This window comes from Leuresthes tenuis, unplaced genomic scaffold, assembly GCF_036924035.1.
Source record: "Leuresthes tenuis unplaced genomic scaffold, fLeuTen1.0.hap1 SCAF_3, whole genome shotgun sequence".
Taxonomy (NCBI): Eukaryota; Metazoa; Chordata; class Actinopteri; order Atheriniformes; family Atherinopsidae; genus Leuresthes; species Leuresthes tenuis.
This window is the reverse complement of record NW_027325357.1, coordinates 20,130,399-20,143,636: the sequence shown is the minus strand read 5'-3', so window position 1 is coordinate 20,143,636 and position 13,238 is coordinate 20,130,399. Positions and strand designations below refer to the sequence as shown.

The window sequence follows — 13,238 nt, the reverse complement described above, 5'->3', positions numbered from 1 at the left end:
CACCTATAACTGACCTCACAAAATTCAAATTGATGGCCTTTATTTACTAATTTCACTAGAAGTTAAGACTGCCCTTTGGAAACATTTTTGAGGCGTGTTGTTGGAATAATGAGCAGAATGAGGAACACGGTTTTCGAATAGGCAGCATAAATCTGGTTTGTGTAATTAAGCTAACTACGATGTCATTCAAACAGAATGATATCTTCAGAGTAAGGCTGACGATCGTACAAACCATAATAGTGTCACACCAGGTAGGTAGAACAGATTTTGTCAAAAATTTATAACACAGATGAACTTCCTCTAACTGCCTTTATCAGGTAACAGTGAGTCAATCTCGCATCATCGATTTGACACATGTTTTACACCGGATGCCCTTCCTGACGCAACCCTCACCATTCATCCGGGCTTGGGACTGGCACTAGAAATACAATGGCTTTTGCTCCCCAGTGGCTGGGCACTCACACTCACACCTAGGGACAATTTCACGTCACCAGTTAACCTAACATGCATGTTTTGGGGGGGAGGGAGGAAGCCGGAGTATCCAGAGAGAACCCACCCATAGCTGGGAATTGAACCTGGAACCCTCTTGCTGTGAGGTGACGCCACCACACCACCTATAACACAAATTAACATTCAATGATTATCTTTATTTTAATATAGTCAAGGGAATTATAAGAAATAGAAATCAAGCCCTATGAATGAGTTCCATTCACTGAGGTGAAGTACTGAATGTTGGATGAGGCGAAAAGAAAGGAATCTGAGAATCCCTTCTGTAAACATTTCAGTCACACAGTGTACCAGACTACAAAACCCACAGTTCCTGTGTAGCCTGTGTGAATAATCCCTATTTATATTTATAATTTCTTCATATTAAATTTCTATCTGAAGTATACTTATCAGGATTCATTTTACCGTAGCTCAGTTAGTTGTCCAATCATCCCATGAAATGCCTGGTATCAGTAACCTGTGATTTATGAGGAAAGAAAGAAATGGAAACAAAAATCTCCCCCTGAAGTATAGGTTTATGTGTGGACATATGTGTGGGAGCCCGAGAGCAGACAGACCTGAGATGGCAACGCAGTAAGAAATCGAAGTACAAAATGGTCCCAAAAAGGTGGCCATGCTTTGTCACTCCAGCTTTACCTGAGTTTGGGTAAAGTAAAATGAGTAAATTTATGTAGCTTCTGTTCTGTACATTTCATAGGACAACTCTGCCCCCCGAAGGACATAAATATACCTTGTAGGAGGCAAGAAACACAGCCTAGCCTGAAACTGACAGACCTTTCATTCCACCCATTTTCTCTGCCCTCTTTATCATGTTCAAGGTTAAGGGGGGAGTTGGAGTGGAACCTATTTCTCCTTTCATCTGGCAAGAGCTTAGATACAGTTAATCATGCCAGTTAATCATGGGCTCAACACAGAGACAAGCATTCTCTCATTCACAAGTATGGCCAATGCAGGATGTCCATTTCATCTAACATGTATGTAATGAAAGTACCCAAAGAAGTTCCCAAAGAAAACCCATGTGGGTAAAGAAAGAGCATAAAAACTCCCCACCGAACGGGCACAGTGCAAACCATCATACTACATGGCCCAAAAATAGATGAACAGATCAAAATAAATGAAAAAGTCAAAAGCAGGGTAACTAAGATGGAAAGTGGAAACAATTAACTGTCACCCTGAGTAAACCAAATAAACCCCATGTCTAAGTTTCATAGTTTGAGGATTTAACAAGAAAACTCAGAACACAGTAGAAAAGCGTTATTTGCCTGTACTTTATGGTTGTCAAATGTACAAGCAGGTACTCCGAGTTCCCCCTGATGATTCTGTATGTCTGCAGCTGCTGTAAAGCTCAACAGCGTAATCTGGTGCCCAGCGCATGGAGGCTGTATTTCCTTGATGCAGCTGGTCTGGGTTTGACTCCCGGCCTGGTGACCTTGCATGTCTGCCTCCTTTCATGTCTACATATGTTGAAATAAAGACCACTTGTACCCAAAACACCTTTCCAAAAAAAGACCAAATATTCTTTTTTTTTTTTCATTTCCTAATTCTACTGTAAAGACTTTGATGCGTTTATGGTCACACAAAAAAAAGTTCCCATTTCCGCTGGAGTCCGCCCCTTTTGAAGCATGTACTTCCTTATTCATACACCGCAGTTATGAAAAACACCGGCCGATGCTTTTCACTGGATTTATGAGCTGTTTCTACGACAGAAACTGGGGTCGTTGTATCGCGCACCTTTTCTCCGTATCTCGTCTGTCCAGAAAGCAGCCATGTCTCAGGCATGCAGCTACATATCACGACGGAAGAAGCTTTTCGCGTAGGCGTATGTTGATATCAGACAAGTATGAGTTACCGTAAACACAGCAGTTACAGTCGTTGACTTAATAAACCTCGGTACTACAAAGGAAGCCTTGAATATCCAACAGCCTACTGCCAAACTGGGTCCAGGTAAGCTAGCATTACAGCTTGTCACGCTTAATGTAGTTGCTGACTTTATAATTAACTCACTGAGCTAAATAAGTAACCTAATAAGTAGAGCTAAGTAACTAACAAGTTATTAACAGCCTTTTTTGTGTTTAATTGGAGAGTTAACAAGTGTTAACTGGTTTACAGCTCAAAGATATCAGGAAGCATTTGGGATAATTCTGTTTGAATTTAGCTTATTATCAAGTATTCAGTATTGTGGTACATTTACCATGTATGTTTTTTAGGGAGGGGGTGTTGTCACAAGTTGTTACATCTGCATAATGTCCCTGATTCCTCTTTCCAGCATGTCAGGAATAACAGCCAGTACAACCAACTACCTGTGGTCTTTGCAAGATGTTCTTGGTCAAGGCGCCACTGCCAGTGTCTACAAGGCACGCAACAAGGTAGCCACTCTGAGGGCGGTTTGTCATCTCTTTACCATCTCAGGAAAACTCCCCTACGTCATTTCAGGAGTTTCTGCCTGCTTTTTTTCTGTTTGTTTCTCAGGCGGCAGGAAGGGCGATAAGAGAAGGTTGTGGTTGCTGTAGGCTGTCGCTGACGCTCTTACGCACAGCCGTCGTGTATTCAGTTCACGTGATGTGTCTGTTTCTGCAGAGGTCGGGTGAGCTGGTGGCTGTGAAGGTGTTCAACATTTTGAGCTACAACCGCCCCCACGATGTCCAAATGAGAGAGTTTGAGATGCTCAGGAAGCTCAACCACAGCAATATTGTCAGGCTGTTTGCTGTGGAGGAGGTAAGGCGACCACAACAGGATGCGTTCATTCATATCAGCGGTGCATTCAAATCCCTGCTCTTAATACTGATCTGATTACCGCTTGTCACCCGTTAAGTTAGTTTGATAAGAGAACTTCTCGATTGTTTGCGTACATTTTAAAGTGTAGAAATGTCTCTTGACGTCTCCCCTACCAGCTGCCGTCTAAGCAGAAGGTGCTAGTCATGGAGTATTGCGCAGGGGGGAGTCTGCTCAACCTGCTCGAGGAGCCAGAAAATGCCTTCGGCCTGCCTGAAACAGAATATCTCACTGTGTTGGATTGTGTAGGTGAGTGTGTGTGTGTGCTATTATCCCTCAGTTCTGTGTAGTTCCCTGCATGTCTGATGCGTGCCGCCCCCTTTGTGCGCTCCACAGTGCAGGGTATGAATCACCTGCGAGAAAATGGGGTGGTGCATCGGGACATTAAGCCGGGGAACATCATGCGTCAGGTGGGAGAGGACGGCAAATCTGTCTACAAGCTGACAGACTTTGGAGCAGCAAGAGAGCTGGAAGATGACGAGAAGTTCGTGTCTATTTATGGAACTGAAGAGTATCTGGTAGGGAAACTATTTGTGCTGTTGACAGACTCGTTTACAGGGCCATTTAAACATGACATTTAAAGCATTCAATAAAGATTGGCTACCGTTTATTACAGCAGCAGTGCAAAAAAGACAGAGTCACAAAATAGTTTTAAAAAAGAAAGCATCATAATCCTTGAACGTTTAAGTTGTAGGTCTCAGATAGGAAATAAAGGGATTTGGAGAATTCTCCTGAATTATTTTGCATTCAATTGAAAGTTTTTTGATACACTGTGCAATCGAAACAGGAAACAGGAGCACACAAAGTGCTGCAACCTTTCTCCGTAATCCGTTTGCTGTCCTCATGCCATTTTCACATTTTTAGTGCCTTCCATTTAATTCATATTGTAAATTCAGTGGGAGCATTCTTATGAATGAGTACTACACTGCATCGTAGTAGCTGCGTTCCAAAGCTTTGGCTCTCCCCCAGACGTCTCCTTTTATTTTAGTAAATCCTCTCTTTTGTTAGTTACTGGCAGTCTGAAGACAGCTTGTCACATTCATAATCCGTTCCTGTTGTGTTAAAAAAAAATACAGTGATGGCATGACTAAACAAAGCAAAGCTTCTCACTGCAGCAGTGCAGTCATTCTCACCTACTGTCTTATCCAAATAAAAAGTACTATCGCAATTTTGTTGCCACCTTAGAATCAGGTAGAGTTGTAGGCAGCCTTTTCCCCAACCAGCTCGTTTCATTCTGCTTCGTTGCTCTGTGGCGATAACTGACCCTCTTTGCTCATCTGAAACTCATTGTTGCAGAGCCCCATCACCGTATGTGTTGCCCCTCTAGACCGATATAACAAACTCAGCGTTTCTCAGGTCGGTCGTCATCACCACTTACAGCAAGAATAGCGAATAAACAATTTATAAAAAGCTTGGCAATCCAAAGCAACTTGCGCTTCAAAACTGGGAGCCCTCTACTGGTCAAATGAGTAAATACATTAAGCATAAGAAATGACACAGCATAGAAAACATTAACTTCTGTCCTCTTGATAAATCACTATAACCATATGCCTCTCAGCAGACTTGCTTGTCTTTTTCTCCTCTAACTGTGTGTGTGTGTGTGTGTGTGTGCAGCACCCAGACATGTATGAACGCGCTGTGCTGCGTAAGCCTCATCAGAAATCCTATGGTGTGAGTGTTGACTTGTGGAGTATAGGTGTGACCTTATACCATGCTGCCACTGGGAGCCTTCCCTTCACACCCTACGAAGGACCCCGCAAGAACAAGCCCACCATGTAAGCTGATACGTTAGACACGCCTCTGATAGCGGTTTTCTCAGTTTCAAGCGCCAAAACTCTGCCTGCCTTGTCTGTTTTGCTGCGTAGGTACAAAATTACAACCGAGAAACCGATGGGCGCTGTGGCTGGCGTACAGCGGGTGGAAGGCGGACCTATAGAGTGGAGCTACCACCTACCTCACAGCTGCCAGCTCTCACAGTGTGTCATCTAATTAGAAAAAAAAAAAAGATTTAAGTGTGTGTTTCTGTGATTCTATGAAGTGATGAATTTACCATGTCTCCATCTATTCCTTGTCTTTCCCACCCCCATGTGTCGTTTTCTTTCTTTCTCTGTCTGTGTGGCCGCAGGGGTCTGCGAGTGTTGCTGGTTCCTGTGCTCGCGGGTATAATGGAGGCCGACCAGGAGCGGTGCTGGGGCTTTGACCAGTTCTTCACAGCCACCACAGATATATTGCAGCGACAGCCGGTTCACCTCTTCTCCCTGCAGCAGGCCATGCCTCACTATATCTACATACACCACTACAGCACGTACGTCAAAACATTTGCAGACTTCGTTTGCAACACGGTTCATTCCATCCACCAGCAAGCATTCATGGCATAACATGTGTTGAGGTTGCGAAAAATAATGGCGCATAAATGCTTAATGTAAAAAGACCAATAGAGTCTGAAAGAGCTCTCGATCGTATCTGCAATCCCACATTGCTTGCGTAAAGACTTTTTCTTCCAGTTAATTGTGCCTCTGCAGTAAAACTTGAATAATGTACGGACAAATCTATTCCCGATAAGTGCTGGTGATTCTGTGTGAGCTGAATAATTACTATAAATACCGTCATTTGGGTAACATTTATGATGGTTTGGGGTGCTTTAACCCTGGTGGTATTTTGGCCCTTGTGTTTTATTTCCCTCCTGCTTTCCTTACAACCTTGGAAAAAGCTTTGTATGGAAATATATCTAAACAAACGAGCCTTGGATAACACCTCCTTAAATGGCTATTTGAGGTTGGCTCCAAAAGCAACTATAATTCCCAAATTCTCGCTCACTGTAGATCAGCCGTAACATTAGAACCGCTGGCAGGCACAAGTGAGTAAAACCTCTCATCTTGTTACAATTCGACGTCACATGGGTGGTCCTTTGACACTTGCCCCCTACCTAAACATTTTTCACAGACCAGTCAGTCCAGGAGTCTGCACTACAAAGCAGGATTAGTGGCTTAGTGAGGTAACTGCAGGATTTTCGGTATCATGAAGCTGGTTCACTTCTAATCGGGTTGGATCACCACGGCAGCTTACGCTTGAGACCTAACCTGCTCCAGAGGGAGGCAGGTTCAGAGATGAGAAATCAGCACATGTAAAAGCGCGGCCTGCCCACCAATCGATTTTCTCAGAAAATGAAAGAAATAAAACAGACAGCGGCGCGTGGAGAGTGAGTCGGTCTCTGTCTGACTGCTCTGTTTGACTTTCACTTAGAAGATTCTTCAAGAGAGATATGTCAGCAGGAGAGGCGGTTTACGGTTACCCTAAAATGATTTTCTGGTTCTTTAAAATAGTTGGAACCTACATGATATACTTGCCGTTTTGTCCTACAGTGAATGTTCAGCGTATCAAACTAACCAAACTGCATTTAAAGATGTCTGTATATTCATTTTCATGTCCACTTCCAACTTATAAAGGGCTCTTAACACCTGGCGAATTAAAATCCCAGAACAGTTAAACCCTCTTTATCATCAGACCTCTGCATTTGCACGGTTCTGTTTCCTTTTTTATGATCTTTACTTTTGGCTGCCTTTGCCGTGGTACTTTTCGGCCTGCTGGAGATATTGGTATTGGATGCCAACGCCGCCTGTTTTACACGAACATACCCAGAAATGGAAAAGAGTCGCGACAACGTGGCATTTGGTAGTAAGAAAACTGACCTCAGCCGAGAGAAACATTCATGTAAAAGTGACTGAACAAAAGAAAGAAAAAGAAAATTGAACCACCTCTTTAACAGACTGCTGTATTGCTGCTGTACTGATGCTATAGTTGTAGCCCGGAGACGATGATGCGAGTCATGGTATTAATGATGCTTTTCACAAAATGAAATGGTCAGAATGCAAAATTGCCCCTGAAATGTGAACGTATAACACATATTATCCCTCCTCTCAACTAGTGTGACGGTGTTCTTTGAGGAGGTGGCATCTCAGACGGGGATACTGCAGCAGCACCTGATGTACCTGGGTCATGAACTGCCCCTGGAGGGCAGCATGAAGGTGGTCAACCTGCCTAAAACCTCACCTTCTCGGCCTCTTATTCTGCTCAGCTACGCACCTGAAGCCAACGTCAGCCTGCCTTTCAGAGAGCGTGAGACCAAACGAAAAGCTTGTCCGTCGACACGAACCGTGAACTTTGAGCTTTGCTTTTCTTTCCTTCTTCTTTCTGTTCTAGTCAGCGGGATATTCCAATATCACTCTGGCCGACTTTTTATAAATCCAGATATCATTTATTAGAATGTCAATTAAAGATAGGTCGGTTGGGAGGAGAAGCAGGCGTATTTGAAATCATTTTCCAGTTTTCAGTTGTTCATGTCCTTATGTGTCTGAGGGCGTGTGGATGTTCTCTTTTCATCGTAGCCGAAACTCCCAACATCCCGTCCAGATTTGACGTTTGTGCAGACTACAGTTTCTCCAAGGTACTGCTGCTCTGCCTGTTATCTGACCTTCCGTGTCAGCTTCGTTCCTACGTACGCTGGGTGTATCAGACACATCAAACTCATCGGCTTTGTGCTCTTTTGTGAACCGCTTTTCTCCTCAGGTAATTGTGGGCGTGGTCCACCAGTATCTGATGATTGTACAGCGGCTTCACACGCACCAAGGCTTGCTACTGGAGGGATACTACAGCTACATGTGAGGAAAAACAAAGGCTGTTCGATGCCCTACACTGACAGGATCTGTGTCACATATTGTGGAATGAATTTAGAGGAAGCCCCTCTTCACCACTCCTCTCTGCCTCCCCCCCTTTGTCCACTTTTGTTGTTGCTCAGGATGAAGCTGCATGGTGAGTGCAGAGAGGCCATGCACAGTATTACCATGATCACCATTAGATTGCAGTCCTTCCTCAACACACAGCACAGGATTCAACAACTGTAAGTTAATTATCTCAGTTTTTAGAATAAATAGTGCATATTCATTATTTTTCACACGTGGTTCCAGATGTGTGGGAATTGGACTTTTTTTTCTGACTAGCATTACGATTCACAGCAGAACGATTTAACGGAGCTTTATTGATTATCATTGTGGCAGCGTTTTCCATTCTTACCGTTCTGGGTGATATTACTTGTTGACAAATGTTGACTTAGCACATCTGTAAGTATGTTCTTGCTGTAATAGTCTCATCCGTAACCTTCATTCTTTGTTCTTTGATTCCTCTGATACGCGTGATGCTTCTCAGTGGCGCTCACTCCTCTGAAAATCAAGGCTCAATGGAAATCAATCAAAAGCTGCTGCAGGTGAGTGCCATCGAGTAGCAACATCAAACACCAGCCTGACCGGTGTCGTACCTGGAATTTCATCCCGACATCTTTCCTTTTTGAAACAATACAAAAACATTGTGTGTACAGCAGAGAAAACTAGTTTAAGAGAAAATTGCGATATCACGAGGGACAGGAAACAGAGGGGGAAATCGGTTGATTCAGTTGAACTCCATTGTAGATTACGTGAATGTTAACTAATCCAGAATGCAACAGTGTGAATCATAACCCCTGTTTAAGAGTATAAGACTCTGTGGCTGCTGTCTTCACAGCTTTATGAGCTGCTGCCCGAGTACACTACCAGAATCCAAGTTTTTCAGAACAATCTGGACCGCCTACAGATAGAACAGTCCAAGCTCGCGGAGACTCTGGCCAATGACAAAAGGTAATGTGGGGAAGCAGGCTCTCAAAGGCTCTCTAATGAAAGCTTTTCCACTGCTTAGATCTTGACCTCTTTGCTCCCACAGCTGTCAGAAGATGGAGATGCTGCTGCAGAAGATAAAGGCAATTCATCACCATTATCGCAAAGACAGACTGACAGGCAGTATGCAACCTTTTTCTGACTGCAGAGTTGCACGCACACATATTTGGACACTGGTTTGTTTCTGCTTCAGCTAAATGTTGCATATCCAAGTCACAGTTTTACACTGGCTTTAAGTGCAGACTCTCAGCTTCAAATGAAGGGTATTTACACTCCTCAGCAGTACGCCTAAACCCTTCAGTAACTTGGATATGAGGTAATGCTGAGAGCCTACACTTTAAGCCCAAGTGCGTTATTTCACTAGGACTTGAATGTTTTGGTGAACGGCCAGAAAGAATAAGGATGTATCAGTGTCCAAATATATGCATGCATACATTTTCTGTTCAGCTTGTGTTTGCTTATCGCTCTGCTCGGTTGGCTAATCCCTTCTTTTTACTGCAGAGTTGGCCTACAACGATGAGCAGATCCACAAGTTTGAGAAGTGAGTTGGCGTCTCTGCTTTTGGGATTTGTTTGTCCACGCGGCTGGCGTCTCAGCGTGTGAAGCGTCTCAGCTCTTGTGTAATCAGCTTGTCCCTCTACCTTACCAGAATCCACCTGTTGTCCCACATTAAGAGAGTGAAATCTCTCTTCAGAGAGGAGTGCGTGCACAGATATAAAGAGCTCCTGGCATCAACGAGGACGTGGAGCAGGTCAGAGCGAGCGCTCAAGCTGCACTTTTTCATTGTTGTTTCTCAGTAATTCTAAAAGTGATTCATGCATTCATGCATATGTGAAGAAGATTAGAATAGGCCATTTTCTCAGCAATGCATTATTAATCCTTACTCCCCTTCTGTTTAACATATTAGGTTCATCTTGTAAATTATGTTGCTATTTCATTTTTTTCTCTCTCTTTTTCTTCAAATGAAGCTAAAATGTGGTGAGAGTTTTAAGAGCTTACTTATGACCTTGTACTCCAAACTACTGCAAACTGCCAAATTATTAATTGTTGATAATGTAGGACGCAGTATGCATAAAATAAATCGATTTGTGTCTGTCCCATAGGTCTCAGTAGATCTGTTCACTCTGACAGAACAAACATTAAAGCAAACCATAACAAAGTAATGATTGTATTTCAGTAAATAATCTAAATCTAAATATTGGGATAAGTGCAGTGCTGTCACTGAACCCATTTAAATGCCATAAAAAATAATGGGTTGGATACCGCAGACTAGCCAAAGATTTGGATCACTGTAATTTGCACTTGACAGTTAGGAGTGCAGGGTGTTTATTTGTATTAGTGATTTTTTTCTTTTCTTTTGTACAGTAAATGTAGATGTACTTGTATATTTACACCAAAGTGTTTAGAAAAGGCAAAGCCAGCAGGAAAGGTCCAACACACGGCTCGCTGTGATCACTATTTCCGGTGAGACTGCTTCCATGTGTTATTTGACAACACTCTGAAAATAAGTGAAGGCATTCTAATCTCAAGCGTTTGCGTTCCCTCCTGTTTTAGAGTATAGTAGGAAACAGGATGTTTTTTAAATGGTCGGTGTGACTTACTTAACTGTGCTTCCACCTTTATTTACAGCATCATGCTGGACATCCAGACCCGGCTAGAGGAGTTCACTTCTTTCTCCGCAGGCGTGTTGGCCGACTTGCAAATGAATGAGCAGCATCAGACTAAGGTGAACATCCTTTTTCATTGTGTTTTCTCTCGTTTGAACCTCTGGCTTTCTCTGTTTACAGAATTCCCAAACATGCAGGCCGACTTTTCCGCGCAAGCCGTTGTTTTTGGATTTCTTGCTTCGTGTGATGGATTTCTGAGTCATTATGTCAGCGGCGTAATGCGTCTCAATGAAGATGTAATGTCTCATCTATCCTCCTCAGGCTATGGACAGAATCCTTTACACTCTGCAGTCCAAGAGAGCAGAACAACAGCCGGGAATCACACCCAGGGACAAGGAGCAGATGGTATCCAGGTGTGTGTGTGTTTATACTTGTTTTTTGTTACCTCATCTTGTTGCCATGTTGTTTACCTTTTGCACTAGGTTACTGGTTTCCATGACAACCTGTCTTGTAAAGCCCTGTCCCCTGCCGTATTGAGTGCTGTTAGGGTTTAGGGCAAGGTGTGATGGGGTTAGGTTAAGGCTCGATGCGAGGTATAAAAATGTTACAGCCAAGGTAAGGGTTTGGATTAACCTCTCCACAACAACATGGACCTCAGGGCAATGTTGTAATAAGGATAGCGTGTGTATAAAACAGAGACAGCTGGCTGGTAATACATCTTGCCCTGTTGCAGGATGCACCATTTGAGGGACGAAATGGAGATTTTGGTGAGAGAACTACAGTGTAACAACGGCATTATTGAGAGGTCGGTTGAGCAAACACCTTCCTGTCCATAAATGCTATCTGTTCAAACTCTTCTACGGCATGATATTAACTGTGTTTCTTTGGTCCATACAGCCTTGAAGCAGTTAACTCCGCAGCAGCCCGGGAGCTGAGTCCGGCCAGACCGTCCACACTGTGACAAAAATGCAGCATCTTTGACTCTTACCTCACTAACTCGCATGTGATCTCTTTGGCAGTCTCCTCATTTTAACTGCCATTGATGAACAATGTGCTGGAACTTCTTTCAAGGGATGGCTTCAGTCTGTTGTATAAAGTGGAAGCCGACTATCAATAAAAAATGCATCTGGATTTAAAGATATGATGCACAGAAAGATGTGGGACAGGCCATAGATGGGTTTTTATTCAATGCGTTGGTGTGCTGAGTACAGCAGTTCAATGTTAACCTCATTAATGCCTTTAGTGTTATTGGATTTTAAATTGGCTGCCATTTGAGGATGAAATAAAATGAATGCATTTCCTGTTTTTCCCTCAGGAGATGCATTAAGAACACAACCAGTATATTTCAGTGTATACTAGCATCCCAGTTGTAAGTCTTGACTTTGATTTTGTTCATATTTGGAATGCAACATATACATGCAGCATGGGAAATCTGTTTTTTTTCTTCTTCATGTTTGTGATCATCTGTTTGTGGTTGATTACATTAAACGGTTATTATGGTCTGTATCATAACACCATGTTCAGTTCAATTTAGTTTTAATTGTAGCGGCAAATCACAACAAATGTCAGCTCAAGACACTTTGAAGATACAATCCAATTCAAGCCAATTACGATCCAGCTAATTGTAATATAATTATAATCCAATCAAATCAACTTCATAAATGCCAAATGAGTCCATTTCATACAAAGCCAGTTCATAAAAAGTCGACTTGCGAAGGAAACCATCAGATTGCATTAAAACTTCTCTTTGATTCAAACCAATGATTCAAATATCTGGCAGAACCAGGCTCAGGAAGGGCGGCAATCTGCCTCAACTGGCTGGGGGTTGAGAGGACAGGACAGAGGAGACAACAAACTGGTTTTCATTATCCCTTCAAATAGATATACTTGGTAGTATTTTTTGTGCTCCATATCACAGGATGAATTGCATTTGATAGTCTTGTATACTGTAAGTCTGACGCACGTTTGTTTGGGAAATACTGGGTCCTAAGTAATACTGGAACTAATTATGCGAAGGAGAATGATGCACAAAAGAGCGTAATGGAGAACACTGCCCATTCTCTCCATATACTGATAAAACGCCAAAGTGTGTTCAGTCAGAGGTCTCTTCAGCTCTGCTGCAACAACAAATGCTACAAGAGGTCATTCCTGCCCACAGCACAAACTATGCAGTGACTGTCTCATGCTGGCTAATGACTTATTGAGTCTTTTTTTCAGGGAAGATAACGCAAAGAATTTCCCTCACTGAGACCGATGAAGGTTGATGGGATTTACTGTAAAATAGAGGAAACACAATCAGGGAAAACCTGCACTCACCACAATGTCTTTCTTTTTTTCACAGAACGATATTAAGGATGACATTAACCAGTGTGGTCCTGGGGAAGTCCCAAGCTTTGTTTTTTTGTTGTTGGGCAATAATTACATAATGAATTTAAGTAGGTGCATAAAGATATATATACATATATATATTTATATACATATACATATTTATATGTATAGGCTATATTAGTTGAGATTCAACAACATGTGTTGGCTCGACTGGGTGAATTTTTAGGTTGTTATCTTTTTAGTTTACCCTCTCAGCGTTCTTCTGTCAGGATGAATGGCCACCGATAAATCATCAGTAAGTATGCCGACACGAAACAAATGA

The 13,238-nt window shown here is 42.6% G+C and overlaps 1 protein-coding gene across 2 annotated transcripts; it reads left to right on the top strand.

The window, feature by feature from the left end:
- The first annotated feature begins 2,142 nt into the window (after positions 1-2,142).
- On the top strand, positions 2,143-11,923 carry ikbke (inhibitor of nuclear factor kappa B kinase subunit epsilon). 2 transcript variants are annotated; one of them, XM_072382447.1, is made up of 22 exons: positions 2,143-2,451; positions 2,774-2,873; positions 3,085-3,222; positions 3,399-3,528; positions 3,616-3,797; positions 4,894-5,054; positions 5,145-5,255; positions 5,405-5,584; positions 7,205-7,395; positions 7,665-7,723; positions 7,846-7,937; positions 8,075-8,176; positions 8,482-8,539; positions 8,833-8,945; positions 9,028-9,104; positions 9,483-9,522; positions 9,631-9,732; positions 10,611-10,707; positions 10,910-11,001; positions 11,322-11,393; positions 11,486-11,570; positions 11,606-11,923. In XM_072382447.1, the coding sequence occupies exons 2-21, from the start codon at positions 2,775-2,777 to the stop codon at positions 11,547-11,549; spliced, it is 2,160 nt and encodes a 719-aa protein (XP_072238548.1). In that variant the 5' UTR covers positions 2,143-2,451; position 2,774; the 3' UTR covers positions 11,550-11,570; positions 11,606-11,923. The 2 variants fall into 2 exon arrangements, with proteins under 2 accessions (XP_072238548.1, XP_072238547.1); XM_072382446.1 differs by having other exon boundaries at positions 11,486-11,923.
- Positions 11,924-13,238: the final 1,315 nt, after the last annotated feature.

Excerpts from the sequence above, each read along its gene's own strand:
- ikbke (XM_072382447.1), top strand. The coding sequence starts at position 2,775 with ATGTCAGGAATAACAGCCAGTACAACCAACTACCTGTGGTCTTTGCAA. Across the intron at positions 7,396-7,664 it reads CAGCCTGCCTTTCAGAGAGC|CCGAAACTCCCAACATCCCG; the intron begins GTGAGACCAAAC and ends TTTTCATCGTAG. Across the intron at positions 9,523-9,630 it reads CAGATCCACAAGTTTGAGAA|AATCCACCTGTTGTCCCACA; the intron begins GTGAGTTGGCGT and ends CTACCTTACCAG.